Here is an 18,351-nt window from a genome sequence, read left to right as displayed (position 1 = left end):
GGTGCAGGCTCGAAGGGCCGAATGGCCTACTCCTGCACCTATTTTCTATGTTTCTATGTTTTCAAGATCGTGAGGATTTTACATAAAATTGACCCAGGCAAATAGTTCACTGTGGTGAAGGATTCAAATAGCTGGAGATGTAAATTAAAAATGAGAAAATTAGGAGTCAGAAGGGAAGTCAATCAAATCCTTTTCACCCAGAGGATTAGTTGTACGATAACTTACCAGAAAGGCATTTGAGGTGGATAATTGGTTTAAGAGGCAATTAGATCCTTTTCTGGAGAGAGCAGGGATTGGGGCATACAGTGAATAGGTGGGGTTGGTCTCCTAAAGAAGACAGGCTTGTTGTGCCTAATGACGTTAAGCAGAATGTTTCAAAAAAAATCTGACCTCACATTATTTTGAGTAAATTTGAATGTGTTCTTGCTAAATTTGTTGTTTTGTTGCAGAAATGTAATACTTAATGGTTAAGCAAAAATATTGCATTCACTTGAGGACGTTTTCTGCATTAAATAAGTTGTTTGTTTTAAAGGCAACAGCATAGAAGTTAATTGTAAATCTCATTTAGCAGAACATAATCTAGAGGATTTGCTATATTGTTTTTTGACATCTTAATTATACAAAAGTGCACCAGAGCAGATTCCTTCTGAGTCATATTCACTGAGTCGGCACAAGAACACATTTCCACACTTATTCATCAAAGTGTCTTTGAAGAAGCAGCCTATAATTTGTTGTCAGTGCTGCATAATTATGTGTCACAATCATTTCAGAGGTATGTTATTCAGTAATGCAAAAATAATGGATAAGTATGATAAATCCTTTAGAGTGGGCCGGGAATACATTATAATGAGCTGAGGTGATGTTCACACATTTTATCGTAATAATAAATGCTACCTGTCGGGGCTTTTAAGATTTTGGCACTCTGGTATCTAAATAGTTTTTGTTCATTCACTTTGTAAAGCAGTTTTATTTTTGGTGGATCGGAGGGGAGGAGAGATCTTGGCCCTGATTTTAAGATAGGCCGGGAACTGTGTGCGCGAACCTCCAAGCGGGCAATCTTCATTAATGTAAAAATTCCTGGAGTCTTGCCCGATACCCGGCCAGATCGACTATTTGGCCAGCAGGCAGGCAGGACTTTGGCAGCCGGAGGTTGAAGCCGGGTACCCGTGGGGTTTGGAGGCGATCAAGGGTCAAGGGGAGGGGAACAAATTTATTTTCTTTATACCTTGATCATTTAATTTGTCCCGTGGTAATGCCATACTGTATAGATTTTTTTAAATGTAATTTTCCACTGTAGTGCAATGGAGTTACAAGTACAGTGCATATATACATTTGTATTGTTTCATCTCTGAATCCTCAGGGTGTTTGACTGTTAGGGCAGTAGCAGCATTGCTTGACAGCTGATTTCATTGTCATCTGAAGGGGAACAAGTTGGAAGTGAGCGGACGGGAAAGTTCGGTAGATAATCATGATCATTGTGCAACTTGGCTTATTACAAGTATGTCTCCTGACGGTTGGACACAGAATCACATCAACTCCAGTTGGGTTACAGGTGAAATGCCAGGGGAAAGAAAGGGGGGAGTGGAGGTTGATAGAAGTTACATATTATGGAGTCGAGTCTATTCTTGCTTCAAGTTAGCATGAAGTAAGGCTGAAAAAAACAGGTTCAATGTGACTTAATTTAATCTGAATAAATCTTAACCAAACCTGCCTGACTCGATGATAGTTGCCAGTCCTTCCTTCTGAATGGGAGTATGAAGGGTTCACCATATCATCGTGTATTTCTTTCCAGTGCAGTCTTAATTCAAAGTTGCTCACATCAGTTTTATTAGCATTAAATTTCCATTTTTCTGTGTTATTTGTATTGCTTAATTCATATAATTCGACAAGTCATTTTTTGTCTACAAAATAACTTTGAGTGATCAGAAGTAGACTGTATTTCTGTGTTGTCTTTCGGTGGGTGGGGGAATGAGGGAGAGGAAGCATTCTAAAATCATGCAGAGCCTGCTTGTAATTTTGCATGTCTCACTCACACAGGAAGCAGTCTTTTGCTTGTTTCCCAGTTGGACTTTGTGTAGTTGATGTGTATTGCACATTGAGAAACAAGGAACTTGGTGCTATGCCTTTTATTTATGATGTGTAACGGTTCCCAGTTTAATGGTAGAGAACTAGTACATGCCAGCTAGATTAACAGCGTAAATGAGATTTTCATTGATTTCTGGTTTGGACTGCATGCTGATAAGTTATTTCCTTTCAATAGTTCAGCTGCTGCTTTTGTACAAAAGAATTTCTACCATTTTTTTAAATTCTAGATGAACAAGAGAGCTCTGGGGCAATCATTTACACTGTAGAGCTAAAACGTTACGGTGGTCCATTAGGAATTACTATCTCTGGCACTGAAGAGCCTTTTGATCCAATAGTCATCTCGAGTCTAACAAAAGGAGGTTTGGCTGAAAGGTAAGCTGAAGCATCTAGGCGTCCTCCAAATAATGCACAACTCTCCCAATCTCAGCCAAGCCTGGGGGGCACTGCTTAGAGGTTGGGCACTTCCCAAGAGGAAGAAGAAAATGTGAGGGAATGGGAATGGCTGCTCTTGCTCACCTTCTCGCAGTTAGTTACTGATTGACATTGGAAGAGGCCATGAAGCAAGTCAGCAAACAGTTCTCTGAGCTGGGTGCATTAGCGTGTGATGTGAGTAGAGGAGCTATGTAACTGAGTAACGATCTGTATACAGATCTCCATGAACTTGGGAGTGCCTTGTAACTCTGCATGAATCATTTGGATATGTAAAATCTATATATACACATGACCTGTCACCTTATATATATCATAACTCAACCAGATATGTAAAGTGTATGGATATGTGAATGCTGTCTGTCCTACTTATACCTTGACTTTGTAGGTTTGTATATATTGCAGACATTTAAAAAAATGTTTCACAAAATGTAGTAAATAACGTCATGTGAGATTTAAAAAAAATGTATTAGATGTTTGTATATTTTGAAAATGACACGAAAATAAAGCATTGAAAGAGTTAATGTTGAGCATTTCTCACTTGCTGAGAAAATTGTTTACACGCAAGTCCCCCTGAGATATTAAAGACCCTTTAGTATTCCTCCCAAAATAACCTCTTTAGCCTGAAATAATGCTTTGTATTTATTATGGGGAATGTAACTCACATGCAAGTTATTTCTTGTCATAGAATTTGATTGTCATAGAATTCAATTGTCATTCCGGCATTGTTAATTTTATGCTCAATAAAGCAGTGATAAATCAGCCTCAGTGTGTGAATATAAAAACAGTGCATGCACAAACCAAATTATATAAAGCTGAAAACAATGTCCCTGCCATCTGTTCAAGCAGCTCTGTGCTGTGTTTTTTTTTTAAACTTAAATCTGAAATTCTTCATCTTGTGTTAAAGGACTGGTGCCATTCATATTGGAGACAGAATCTTGGCTATAAACAGCAGCAGCCTGAAGGGTAAACCTTTAAGTGAGGCCATTCATCTTTTACAGATGGCAGGGGAGACTGTCACACTGAAGATTAAAAAACAACTCAATTGTAAGCATTTAACTTGCTGCATTCATGTTTGCTTCTTTAATGACGATGTCAAAACTGCTATTTAATTTAGGAAATATGAAAATATACTGCTTTTATTAAAACCCAAGGTTACATGAATAGTTACCTGGCTTATGTTAAAATTTTCTGCAGATTTTGATGCCTGTTTTGTAGGAGGTTCCCAAATAGTCCCAAACTATGGACAGTTTTGTTCCATGAGTCCATAGCCAAGTGTAATTGCAAGCAAAGAGGGGAAGCTTCAATTCCATAACTTGGGGCTGGAGTTAAATTCAGATCCTTGCGATGTAAAGCCAGTCTACAAACTCACCACACCAGATATTAATACTTTGACAAGGTGCGGAATTCAGTCTTGATTTTTTTAAAACGTAGATAATATTTTGATGATTTTGTTTTTGCACAGTGTCCAGTCCGAAAAAATCATCCGTTTCTGGCCGGCTGAGTGAATTGAGCGATGCGGAAGATGAAATTCCCACTGTACAAAAGCCAGTCAAGCTTTGTGAGATGTACTCTGCTACTATCCCCAGTGTGGATAGCGCAGTGGAATCCTGGGATGGATCAGGCATAGATACAGGCTATGGAAGTCAAGGTAACAGTTAGATTTAAACTACATCTTCCACATTACTTCTTGCAACACTGAATTTCATTAACAACTTTTAACATGGGCATCTTTTTAAGAATAATGATCCTGTGTGCTTAAAATTGAGCGTGTCAGAAAATATAACCATGGAAGAATATTCTTAAATGAACAAAGCAATAGTTTTTTCATATTTCAATTGACTTCTGAGGTTGGAATAGAATTTTCTCCTCTTAATTGGCCTAGAGTTTTAAAAATCTTTTTGTTTTGCCTCGCTCCAGCTGCTAGTGGGTGGGAGAATTGGGAGTCATGGTGCTTAATTGCAACATGACTTGTTGGGACAGGCTCAATGGATCAGTTGGTCATTTTTATGTCTATCGTTGTGGTATGTTTGTATGTCGGCTGGCAAGGAGGGCAGTGGAGAAAGGTTTTTGTGGCAGGAGGGGTGAAGTAAGTGTAAAGGTGGATGATTTTGCGAAGGTGGTGAATAGGATCATCATAGGCAGTCCCTCGAAATGAGGATGACTTGCTTCCACGCCAAAAAGGGATGAGTTCACAGGCGTTTCAATGAAGGACCTAATATTTCAGATCCCAAACTACATCTTGAAGAATGGAAGATGCCTGTGCGTGGATTTTTTTTAAACGTGTGGTGGCCGTTGCATACCAGCCACCATATGAACTTGACAGAGCTAGGTCTTGGTCCAGTGGCAAGGATCACCCAAGACGATTGGAGACCTGCTCTGCTGCACGGACCTAGTGTGCACACATATCACAGTGTGGGCTGGCCCGCGCTGCCACTGGGCCCCGACCTCATGCCTCTCCTGGGCCCCGACCTCATGCCTCTCCTGGGCCCCGACCTCATGCCTCTCCTGGGCCCCGAACTCATGCCTCTCCTGGGCCCCAAACCCGTCCTTCTACAATCACTCACCGCTCGCGCTGTACCTGCCCACGCTCGCGCTGTACCTGCCCACGCTCGCACTGTACCTGCCCACGCTCGCACTGTACCTGCCCACGCTCGCACTGTACCTGCCCACGCTCGCACTGTGCCTGCCCACGCTCGCACTGTGCCTGCCCACGCTCGCACTGTGCCTGCCCACACTCGCACTGTGCCTGCCCACACTCGCACTGTGCCTGCCCACGCTCGCACTGTACCTGCCCACGCTCGCACTGTACCTGCCCACACTCGCACTGTACCTGCCCACGCTCGCACTGTACCTGCCCACACTCGCACTGTACCTGCCCACACTCGCACTGTGCCTTGCCCACGCTCGCACTGTACCTGCCCACGCTCGCACTGTACCTGCCCACGCTCGCACTGTACCTGCCCACGCTCGCACTGTACCTGCCCACACTCGCACTGTACCTGCCCACGCTCGCACTGTACCTGCCCACACTCGCACTGTGCCTTGCCCACACTCGCACTGTGCCTTGCAGTGGTATGCCACCACGTTGCCCGTGGCTGCCGCTCGCCGCTCCTTTTATGGCTTCTGATATGGGTCAGAAGAATGGTGAGGCTCACTGTGAGTGAGCAGCTGGGTTGGAAGGAGTCAGGGGCAAGGATATGAAGCTTTTGGTTGGAGATGAATAGGGTAGTTTTAGTCATCAGTATTAAGTTGGAGAAAGTGTTATATCATCCATGACTTGATGTTGGATAATCTGATAGCGGAGTAGTAGTAGTCATGGAAACCAGAATGGTGGCAGAGCGGTTGAACTGGCTATTGTCAGCACACATGTGGCAGCTGACCCAATGCTTATTGACAGTGTTATTTAGGGGCAGAATGTAAATGAAAGAAAGGATGGGACCCAAATATGGAACCTTTTGGTACTCCCGAGATGACTATGCAGAATGTTTCTATATTGGATATATTCAAGAGGGAATTAGATATGGCCCTTACGGCTAAAGGGATCAAGGGGTATGGAGAGAAAGCAGGAAAGGGGTACTGAGGGAATGATCAGCCATGATCTTATTGAATAGTGGTGCAGGCTCGAAGGGCTGAATGGTCTACTCCTGCACCTATTTTCTATGTTTCTATTGGAAGAAGCCAATGCTAGAGATGTGCTGGCCACATTGGAAATGGTAGCAGTCCCAGAGGTGACCAGGGTAGCTGATGATGGAGTCAGTACACAGTATCAAATGCAGATGAGGAGGACAAGGAGGAGATAATGCACCGTAGTCATTAAATATCGCTCATCTCTGTTCAGGAAAATTGCTGACAATTCAGAATTATTTTTCTCATGAATAGAATCAGAAGTTTACAGGACAGAAGGAGGCCATTTCGGCCCATCATGTCCATGCCGGCCAACAACAAACAAATGTCCTCCACCAGCCTGTCCTCGCCGCACAGCACTGCCCCCCAGTCATCAAGATCCACGGTGCGGCCCTGGACAACGTGGACCATTTCCCATACCTTGGAAGCCTCTTATCAACAAAAGCAGACATTGATGAGATTCAACACCGCCTCCAGTGCGCCAGCACAGCCTTCGGCCGCCTAAGGAAAAGAGTGTTCGAAGACCAGGCCCTGAAATCTACCACCAAGCTCATGGTCTACAGGTTTGTATGGCTCAGAGACACATGGACCATGTACAGTAGACACTTGAAGTCGCTGGAGAAATACCATCAACAATTCCTCCACATGATCCTACAAATCTCCTGGGCGGACAGACGCACCAACATTAGAGTCCTCGACCAGGCCAACATCCCCAGCATTGAAGCACTGACCACACTTGATCAGCTCTGCTGGGCAGGCCACATTGTCCGCATGCCAGACACGAGACTCCCAAAGCAAGCGCTCTACTCGGAACTCCTTCATGGCAAACGATCCAAAGGTGGACAGAGAAAACGTCACAAGGACACCCTCAAAGCTTCCCTGATAAAGTGCAGCATCCCCACCGACACCTGGGAGTCCCTGGCCAAAGATCACCCTGAGTGGAGGTGGTGCATCCGGGAGGGCGCTGAAGTGCATGCAGAAAACAAGCGCAGGCAGTGGAAGGAACGTGTGGCAAACCTGTCCCACCCACCCTTACCCTCAACGACGATCTGTCCTACCTGTGATGAGGACTGTGGCTCTCGTATTGGACTGTTCAGCCACCTAAGGACTCATTCTAAGAGTGGAAGCAAGTCTTCCTCGATTCCGAGGGACTGCCTATGATGATCCAGCCTAATCCCACTTTCCAACTCAGGTTACAGCACTTTAGGTGCACATCCAAGTACTTTTTAAATGTGGTGAGGGTTCCTGTGTCTACCACCCTTTCAGGCAATGAGTTCTAGACCCCTACAACCCTCTACATGAAGACATTTCCCCTCTAAACCTTCTACCAATTATTTTAAATTTATGCCTCCTGGTTGTTGACCCTTCTGCTAAGGGAAATAGGCGTTCTATCCACTATATCTAGGCCCCTCATAATTTTATATACCTCAATTGAGGTCTCCCCTCAGCCTCCTCTGTTCCAATGAAAACAAATCCAGCCCATCTAATCTGACCTCATAGCTTTGATTCTCCATTGCAGGCAGCATCCTCGTAAATCTCCTCTGTACCCTCTCCAGTGCAATCACAACCTTCTTGTAATGTGGTGACCAGAACTGCACGCAGTACTCCAGCTGTGGCCTAACCAGTGTTTTGTACAGTATCATCTGCAAACTTCTTAATCATACCCCCTATATTCAAGTCTAGATCATTGATGTCTATCATAAAAAGCAAGGGACCTAGTACTGAGCCCTGCGGAACCCCACTGGAAACATCTCTCCAGTCGCAAAAACACCCATCAACCATTACCCTTTGCTTCTTGCCTCCGAGCCAATTTTGGATCCAACTTGCCACTTTGCCCTGGATGCCATGGGCTTTTACTTTTGTGACTCGTCTGCCATGTGGGACCTTATCAAAAGCCTTGCTAAAATCCATATACACTACATCATATGCTTTGCCTTCATCAACCCGCCTGGTTACCTCCTCGAAAAATTCAATCAAGTTAGTCAGGCACGACCTTCCCTTAACAAATCCATGCAGACAGTCCTTGATTAATTCGGGTCTTTCTAAGTGAAGATTTATCCTGTCCTTTGGGATTTTTTCCAGTAATTTTCCCACCACTGAGGTTAGGCTGTCTGGCCTGTAATTACTCGGTCTATCCCTTTCTCCCTTCTTAAACAAAGGTACAACATTAGCAGTCCTCCAGTCCTCTGGCACCACATCTGAAGCCAGAGAGGATTGGACAATGATGATCAGAGCCTCTGTTATTTCCTCTTTTGCTTCACTTAGCAGCCTGGGATATATTTCATCCGGGCCTGGGGATTTATCCACTTTCAAAGCTGCTAAACCCCTTAATACCTCCTCTCTCACTGTTTATTTCATCTAATATTGCACACTTCTCGATAGCGTTGTCTGCATCGCCCCTCTCTGTTGTGAAAACAGACGCAAAGTATTCATTAAGAACCATACCCACATCTTCCGCCTCCACACACAAATTACCCTCATGGTCTCTAATAGGCCCTACCCTTTAGTTATCCTCTTGCTCTTAAGATATTTATAAAACATCTTTGGGTTTTCTTGATTTTACTTGCCAAGCATTTTTCATGCTCTCTCTTTGCTTTCCTAATCTTTTTAATTTCAGCCCTGGACTTTCTATACCCCTCTAGAGATTTTGCAGTATTTAGCCCTCGGTATCTGTCATAAGCCTCCCCTTTTTTTCTTTACCCTACCCTGTATGTCCCTTGACATCCAAAGGCACTAGATTTGTTTGTCCCTCCCTTTTTCTTTAAGGGCACATATTTGGCCTGAACCCTCCGGATTTCCTCCTTGAATGCCTCCCACTGCTCTGACACTGATTTACCTTCAAGTAGCTGTTTCCAGTCCACTATGGTCAAATCACCTCTCAGCTTAGCAAAGTTAGCTTTTCCCCAATTTAGAACTTTTATTTCTGGTTTATCCTTGTCCTTTTCCATAACTACCTTAAATCTGACTGAATTATGGTCACTAGCACCTAAATGCTTTCCTACCAATACCCCTTCCACCTGCCTAGCTTCATTCCCTAAAACTAAATCCAGAACCGCTCCCTCCCGTGTTGGGCTTGCTACGTACTGGCTAATAAAGTTCTCTTGAATGCATTTTAGGAATTCCGCACATTTTATACCCTTCACACTAATTTTCTCCCAGTTAATATTAGGATAGTTGAAATCCTCTACTATTACTGCCCTATAGTTTTTGCACTTCTCGAAATTTGCCAAAATAGGTTTTGTGAACGCAAACATCATTTGTATCGTATCTTGTATCCAGTGCACAGAAGTGTCACACAAATACAAAATAATAGGAAATAAAGACAATCAGCAGTGCAGAGCCTGACTCAGAATTACAGCTGCCTTATTCTGGATCTCAGAGCTTTATTGGTAGTCTATTTAGAGCAGTGGTCTTGAAGAGACATGCCACCTGAACCTTACCCCAAAACTCCAGACTACCCAGAGCAAGGGCATGGGAGATTCACTAGTTATACCGAATTATATATGGATCTTCTGGTTTTCATGTTTTATTATTTTTCTGAATTCAAGTCAACGAATTGGATGAAATTATCTGTGATTAAGTACGTGTTTATAATTGGAAAACGACAGGTTAAATCAGTAAAACCATTTTTGGAAAGAACCAAGTATTTCAAAAAATTAACAGAACTCTCTTTGCAAACTGTAATCCTAAAAGAGGTTGGCATACATCTTTAGGTGCTGCTCCACCACAGATCTTCACTTACTGGTCTGTGCGTGACGAAGGCATGTGAAAGTTCACTCTACATCCTGCTCACCAGTGCAGAGAGCAGAGGGAACATGTTTGTATACGTCATATCTGAACTGTAGTAGGCCAAGTTGGTGTTTCCAGATTTTATTGCATGTCTTAATTTTGGAATTTATCTTTCAAGGGTAATTATCAGTTTTAATCTGCCAAAGCTAGAATCCGAAGGTTTAATTATACAGATACTTAAACGGTGACTTGTCAGGGCTCTATTGTGTTGTGTGATATTACATAACCATTTAAACGAGGACTGATTTGTATTTGTTAGCATAATATAATTACCATGTGCGAATGTGTGTTTATGAGCTACATATATTTTTCACGATATTTCTAAACATAAGAAGAATTGTCATAAGTGCATTTTAATGTTATTACGTTGTCCTTTCACCTCGGAGACCTACATTTAAAACAAGTCCATTTAGTTGGAATGAAGGTATTTTCTCTTTTACATGGGGGTTCTATATGAAGTACATTTGGGTGGTCTCAGTGCAGGTCTTAATAGTATAACAGCACAAATTGTGCATAATTTCAACTCAACAACAAAAATGGCTGTGGCGCCTTTAACAAAGTGAAACGTCCCCAGGTGCTTCACAGGAGTATCGAGAGATTGTTATGACATTTTATGGATGGATACAATGGGAAATGGAGTGGGGAGTGGGGTTCAAACTTGTGGAGTAGAAGATACCCTTTTGAGTTTGGAGTCAAGGCCTATTTTTGGGGGGCGGGGGGGTGCGGTTTCTTTACATTTGGCTTTTGCAATAACAAACATCGGGCAGTTTAAGTGTAGTGGATGGTGGAGAACTGTTCCAATTCAAGGCAGGTATATCCCTCAATTTGTTGACTACAAAGTGTATAAAATAATCTCTAACTGGAGCTTGAAGTCTTGAGGAGGGTGATTGTTACCTTTCCTGTTTTATTTAAAATGTTTTTGTTTAAGATCATAATTAACCGTGCCCTTGAAAGGATTGGTATATCCAGTATAAATGACAGGCAGAGGAAGGTAGTTCAGTCTGTTGCTTTTACTGATGCAATGGAGTTTGAGTAATGTATGTCCACTATGTGTTTTCTCAAAAATAACACTTTTTAAAAGTTTATTTTTGCACTTCGAGAATTTTCTTTTGCTTTTTCCTTTCATGTTTTACCCTGAATTTTCTTTTTTTGTACATCATCTTCCTTTTGAGGAATGGCACACATGCCTCACACCACTCTATCCAACCATAGGAATTTTTAGGAACAGAGCATTAAGCCCATCCCATTCCAATGTGAGTCTCCCTACTCTCCTTCTCAACACATCAGGAAGATGGTTGTGGTTGTTGGAGGTGAATTATCACAGCCCCAAGACATCGCTGCAGGAGTTCCTCAGGGCAGTGTCCTAGGCCTAACCACCTTTAGCTGCTTCATCAATGACCTTCCCTCCATCATAAGGTCAGAAGTGGGGATGTTCACTGATGACTACAGTATCCAATGTCATTCGCAACTCCTCAGATAATGAAGCAGTCCATGCCCACATGCAGCAAGACCTGAACAACATTCAAGCTTGGGCTGATGTATGGCGTGAATGTTACTTGCCATTTAAGTGACAGGCAATGACTATCTCCAACAAGCGAGAGTCTAACCACAGCCCTTTGACAGTCAACCGCATTACCATCGCTGAATCCCCCACCGTCAACATCCTAGGGTTCGCCATTGACCAGAAACTTAACTGGACCAGCCACATAAATATCCTGTCTTACAAATCACTGCAGAACTGTGAAAATATTTATAAGAATGTATTATTTTGTACCCTCTAATATCACACACCTGGAGCCTTTGGCTTAGTGCTAGCATTCCTGTCAGAGTCAGCAGGTTGAAGGTTCAAACCCCACTCCTGGCGAGCTGTGCCTCTGAATTCTGGGTTGACAACCCACAGGATACTAGCATCCATTGGTCCATCTCATCCTATGGGCTGTCGGAACCCATAAAGCCCTCCTGTCCAACAGGACTAACAACCCTATCGGTTGGTATAAAGATGGATACGGCTCTGAAAAGAGCATCATGCTGCGGCCTGTCAAGACTGTTACAATCTGTTAATCAGCTTGCAAATCACTACTGCACACTATTCTCCAAGGAAAGAGTGTGAAGATACAAACACAACAACATCACAACCATCCACTTGGTATAAGGTACTTTATAACATCAGACACTCAAATTGAAAATGAAAGCATGATTTTCTATTAGAGGATTTGAATGTGCATTTAATTAGTGCTTGACCCTTGCTTGCAATGCAGTGGGTCGTTTGTGATATGCCTGGCAGTTGGGAATAGGTTATCCAGTATCCGTAACCCTTCTGTACATTTGTGGCACTTACACTGGTGATTGGGAATAGATGAAATTACCGCTGTTGAGATGTAAAATATACCATCACAGAAATGGGTGGAGAGAGTTGCTAATCACTCAACAAGTGCTAATTTATTGTTTCCAAACCCACGATATTAAACTGGGACTTTAGTTTCCCAGAGTAATCAATGAGTTATCAACAGAGGCATCATGTAAAAGACAAACATAAACAGAATTACTCCTATTCCCAAAGCAGTAGAGCATTAATGGTGTTGGATAATTTTATAATGCAGAAAGTTCCTTCTTCATCTCAACTTCTCAATGTTATTGATGGTTTCTCTGTAAAGTGGGGAATAAACAACAGCCATTTACTTTTGCCACGGCAGCAAGATGGCTTATTGGGGAAATTTGCTGCAGGACCAAGCCAGCCAAGGAGAGTCCCTGCGCTGACGTGCATTAGCAGATCTCGACAAGGGTAGTGAGCGGGACTATTAAATATAAAAACAGACAGCAAGAGTTTCTACAGGTACATGAAAAGGAAGAGTGGCTAAAGTAAATGTTGGTCTCCTAGAGGATGAGACTGAGGAATTAATAATGGAGAACAGGGAAATAGCAGAGATGTTGAACAGATATATTGTATCAGTCTTCATGGTAGAAGACACTAAAAACATCCCAATAGTGGATAATCAAGAGGCTATAGGGAGGGAAGAACTTAATACAATCACTAATGAAGTACTACTCAGTAAAATAATGGGACTAAAGGCAGATAAATCCCCTGGACCTGATGGCTTGCATCCTAGGGTCTTAAAAGAAGTGGCTGCAGAGATAGTGGATGCATTGATTGTAATCTACCAAAATTCCCTGGATTCTGGGGCGGTCCCAGTGGATTGGAAAACCGCAAATTTAAAACCCCTATTTAAAAAAGGAGACAAGACAAAAAGCAGGAAACTATAGACCAGTTAGCCTAACTTCTGTCGTTGGGAAAATGCTGGAGTCCATTATTAAGGAAGCAGTGTCGGGTCATTTGGAAAAGCATGATTCAATCAAGCAGAGTCAGCATAATTTTATGAAAGGGAAATCATGTTTGACAAATTTGCTGGAGTTCTTTGAGGATGTAACGAGCAGGGTGGATAAGGGGGAACCAGTGGATGTGGTGTATTTGGATTTCCAGAAGGCATTCAATAAGGTGCCACATAAAAGAGGCACAACATAAAAGTTCACAGGGTTGGGGATAATATATTAGGTAGCCAGTCCTCTATCCATGCTAACAGAAAACAGTGTCAGGATAAATGGATCATTTTCTGGTTGGCAAACAGTGACTCGTGGGGTGCCGCAGGGATCGGTGCTGGGTCCTCAACTATTTACAATCTATATTAATGATTTGGATGAAGGGACCGAGTGTAATGTAGCCAAGTTTGCTGATGATACAAAGATGGGTGGGAAAGCAAATTGTGAGGAGGACACACAATCTGCAAAGGGATATAGACAGGCTAAGTGAGTGGGCAAAAATTTAGCAGAAGGGATATAATGTGAGAAAATGTGAGGTTATCCACTTTGACAGAAATAATAGAAATGCAAATTATAATTTAAATGGATAAAAATTGCAAAGTGCTGCAATAGAGAGAGATCTGGGGGTCCTTGTGCATGAAACACAAAGTTAGTATGCAGGTACAGCAAGTGATCAGGAAGGCAAATGGAATGTTGGCCTTTATTGCAAGGGGGGATAGAGTATAAAAGCAGAGAAGACCTGCTACAACTGTACAGGGTATTGGTAAGGCCACACCTGGAGTACTGCGTACAGTTTTGGTCTCTGTATTTAGGGAATGATATACTTGCATTGGAGGCTGTTCAGAGAATGTTCACTAGGTTGATTCTGGAGATGAGGGGGTTGACTTATGAAGTTAGGTTGAGTAGGTTGGGCCTATAAACATTGGAGTTCAGAAGAATGAGAGGTGATCTTATTGAAACATATAAGATAATGAGGGGGCTAGACAAGGTGGATGCAGAGAGGATATTTCCACTCCTAGGGGAAACGAAACGACTTAGTCTTAGAATAAGGGACCGCCCATTTAAAACTGAGATTAGGAGAAATTTCTTTGAGGGTTGTAAATCTATGGAATTCTCTGCCCCAGAGAGCTGTGGAGGCTGAGTCATTGAATATATTTAAGGCGGAGAAACAGATTTTTAAGCGATAAAGGAGTAAAGGGTTATGGAGAGCCGGCAGGGAAATGGAGCGGAGTCCATGATCAGATCAGCCATCATCATAGGCAGTCCCTCGAAGTGAGGATGACTTGCTTTCACGCTAAAAAGGAATGAATTCACAGGTGTTTCAATGAAGGACCTAATATTCCAGATCCCGAACTACATCTTGGAGGATGGAGGATGGAAGATGCACACCAGCCACCACACGGGCTTGTCAGAGCTAGGTCTTGGTCCAGTGGCAAGGATTAACCAAGACGACTGGAGACCAGCTCTGCTGCACGGATCTAGTGCGCACATATATAGCAGTGTGGGCTGGCCTGTGCTGCCCCTGGGCCCTCGCCTCTTCTGTGCCCCAGACTCTCATCTCTCCTGGGCCCTGGTCACTTCCTTCTACGGACTCTTGCCGCTCCTTCGCCCCTCTTGCTGTGCCTGCCCGCACTGCAATCAGCGACCTGACTTTGCAGCCATCGCCCTCCTGCAGTGGTATGCCACCGCAGTACGCTGCTGCTGCTGATGGTCCTGCAGGCCGGGACCGCGCTGATTTCTGGGCCGGGCCACTGCACGCTGCTCCCTCTAATATCAGCCATAATCTTATTGAATGGCGGAGCAGGCTCGAGGAACCAAATGCTCCTATTTCTTATGTTCTTATGTAAATGTGGTCTGTATTCCAAGTGTAGGAAAAGGAAGAATCGATCTGGATTCCTATTCCTGATTGCTAACCGTGGCCTCTTATGAAATGTATCCATGGGGCTAAGGGCAGGGTCAGGCTCAGCTTTTTTCCCCCAGTTAGAATTTCCAACCTTCACAGAATGACTGGGAATTTCCCGGAATCAGGGATTCCTCCCCCGAGCGTTGCCTTCAGGAGCTCGGGAGATCAGCGCTTTAAATTTCCTGCCGCAGTGCACCCTTCCCCAGACTTCCCCCTCCCCGTGTGATGTCACCGGCTGTTGTTAGAGAAGCATTGATGACATCACCTGACCATTGTCACAGAGAGCTGCTACCACTCGGAGCGCAGACGGGAGGGGGCTGGAGAGTTGGGCATCAGCGGAGTCTTACTCAGCAATCGTGGGCGGGGGGGGGTGGGGGGGGGGGGAGGTCTGAAATCAGGGATGGTTTGAGAGTGGATTGGGGAGGAGAGAAGTAGACGAGGAATGCGGACTCGGGGATGAGGGAGGGTGTTGGGGAAAGATGGTGACAGGGACCGGGGGAGAGGTGGAGACTAGGAATGAGGATTCGGTGGGGTGGGGTGGGGGGCGGAGGGAAGAGAAAGAGGGGTTTGGGGAAAGATGGTGACAGGGAATGGTGGCTCGGGTGGAAAGATGGAGTATGGGGAATGGGGACTCGGGGATAGATGGACTTGGGGAGACAAAGAGTGGGGAGAGGGAGACGGGGGTATGAGAGGTGGGTGTGGAGACCAGCATTTTCCGCATACCTGGACTTCTGTAACCTTTCATTGTTGGAGAAGAGCTTCCTGATTTTGCAGGAGCACCCTTCTACATCTAGTTAAAAAACTCCTACTAAAAGTAATAGAACTAAACTATGATTGAGATTGGATGATTGAGTGTCAAAAACATATTGTATATCATTCATTTTCAAAGAAAATTCCTCACTTCTATTCACCAAACTGAATGACTCGTTCAGAGTTCAGCCCTTGTGCTATCAATCACTTCACACTGCCCTGATGACCTCCAAATCAATAAAGCAGCAGCAGCTCACTCATTTATTTCCTAGCTTCTCAGGTTTTTCCTAACATCCAGATATGGCAGGACATACTTGTGTCCCCCTTAGCGAGCTGTCTCCAGGCTTGTGGTCTTGATAGCTTGTCTTCTATAACTGGTGAGGAATGTTTTGTTTGTTGAAGCCTTCCCAATTTAATTAGCATAATTCCTTTACTTTTCTAGCATTTATTCTGACTACTGATTCCATTTTGAGGACACATTTAAGACAACTCTTGAGGCATTTCTCCTACACCACCCTGCCAAGCTTACACAAGATAAATCAACTCGAAGAGAAACTGATAGGCCAGATAAAAGCATAATTACTAAAACACTCAAAAGAGGTAAACACTACTTATTTCTCTCCTCAAACCCACTGAAAATTAAATTCTGGAGGTCGAACAGAAGATGTTTGCAGAGACTATTGCATGGGTCGTAGACCTCTTAACAGGACAGGAGCAGCGGTCCCATGAGTGTGCATGACAAAAAAATGATTCTCCAGGGCTAATTAAACATTGACAAATTCCTACACCTTATGAGGGATCTTTGAATGACATTGTCAGATATTCAATTATAATAAGTGACTTCTTGTTAGCTCACTCCTAGTTCTTTTTGAAAATGAGTATATTCAAAGACCACAAGTGCATCAGTACATTAGAAACTAGTGAACTTCCAGCTCAATTACTTAAAAAATCAAAAGCAATAGGGAAAACAAATTCAGTACTAATAGATTTACAGAGAAATAGTCGTCACCATGGTTGGCTGGCTAAATAATGGTTACGTATATGGAGGCAAGTTCCCTTAAGAATCATGGCCTTTACTTTCCAATTGAGTTTAAACTAATTAAGTAGCTCCATAATTTAAATGTATTTAGTTATTGAAAGAGAAAAAAATGATAGATGAAATTAATGCACTTGTTTCTTATTTGTGGTAGTCGCACTCCAAATTGTCACTAATTACATTACTGAGCTGAATGCCAGAGCATGAGAACTCACATCAATGTGTCAAGGGCAGCGGGGACATAAATTAAGTTGATCCTGTGAGAGTTAGAAAGCTCCACAATAGAAACATAGAAAATAGGTGCAGGAGTAGGCCATCCGGCCCTTCGAGCCTGCACCACCATTCAATAAGATCATGGCTGATCATTCCTTCAGTACCCCGTTCCTGCTTTCACTCCATACCCCTTGATCCCTTTAGCTGCAAGGGCCATATCTAACTCCCTCTTGAATATATCCAATGAACTGGCACCAACAACTCTCTGCAGTAGGGAATTCCATAGGTTAACAACTCTCTGAGTGAAGAAGTTTCTCCTCATCTCAGTCCTAAATGGCTTACCCCTTATACTAAGACTGTGTCCTCTGGTTCTGAACTTCCCCAACATCGGGAACATTCTTCCTGCATCTAACCTGTCCAGTCCAGTCAGAATTTTAGATGTTTCTATGAGATCCCCTCTCATCCTTCTAAACTCCAGTGAATACAGGCCCAGTCGATCCAGTCTCTCCTCATATGTCAGTCCTGCCATCCCAGGAATCAGTCTGGTGAACCTCCGCTGCAGTCCCTCGATAGCAAGAACATCCTTCCTCAGATTCGACGACCAAAACTGAACACAATATTCCAGGTGGGGCCTCACCAAGGCCCTATACAACTGCAGTAAGACTTCCCTGCTCCTATACTCAAATCCCCTTGCTATGAAGGCTAACATATCATTTGCCTTCTTCACCACCTGCCGTACCTGCAAGCCAACCTTCAATGACTGATGAATCATGACACCCAGGTCTCGCTGCACCTCCCCTTTTCCTAATCAGCAGCCATTCAGATAATATTCTGCCTTCGTGTTTTTGCCCCCAAAGTGGATAACCTCACATTTATCCACATTATACTGCATCTGCCATGTATTTGCCCACTCGCCTAACTTGTCCAAATCATCCTGCAGCCTATTAGCGTCCTCCTCACAGCTCACACCGCCACCCAGTTTAGTGTCATCTGCAAACTTAAGAGATATTACACTCATCATCCAAATCATTAATATATATTGTAAAGAGCTGGGGTCCCAGCACTGAGCCCTGCGGCACTCCACTAGTCACTGCCTGCCATTCTGAAAAGGACCCGTTAATCCCTACTCTCCGCTTCCTGTCTGCCAACCAGTTCTCTATCCACATCAGTACATTACCCCCAATGCCATGTGCTTTGATTTTGC

General features: G+C 43.6%; 1 protein-coding gene across 1 annotated transcript in view; it reads left to right on the top strand.

The window, feature by feature from the left end:
* grip1 (glutamate receptor interacting protein 1) overlaps window positions 1-18,351 on the top strand; it is a 528,142-nt gene that overhangs the window by 494,843 nt on the left and 14,948 nt on the right. The window contains exons 17-19 of the mRNA XM_070900296.1: window positions 2,313-2,457; window positions 3,422-3,561; window positions 3,980-4,165. Coding sequence (XP_070756397.1) covers window positions 2,313-2,457; window positions 3,422-3,561; window positions 3,980-4,165 — 471 coding nt within the window. The remainder of the gene's footprint in view (window positions 1-2,312; window positions 2,458-3,421; window positions 3,562-3,979; window positions 4,166-18,351) is intronic.

The sequence above is a fragment of the Pristiophorus japonicus genome, chromosome 15 (genome assembly GCF_044704955.1).
Source record: "Pristiophorus japonicus isolate sPriJap1 chromosome 15, sPriJap1.hap1, whole genome shotgun sequence".
Lineage (NCBI taxonomy): Eukaryota > Metazoa > Chordata > Chondrichthyes > Pristiophoridae > Pristiophorus > Pristiophorus japonicus.
Note: the sequence above shows the minus strand (reverse complement) of the source record. Positions and strands in the feature narration are given on the sequence as shown.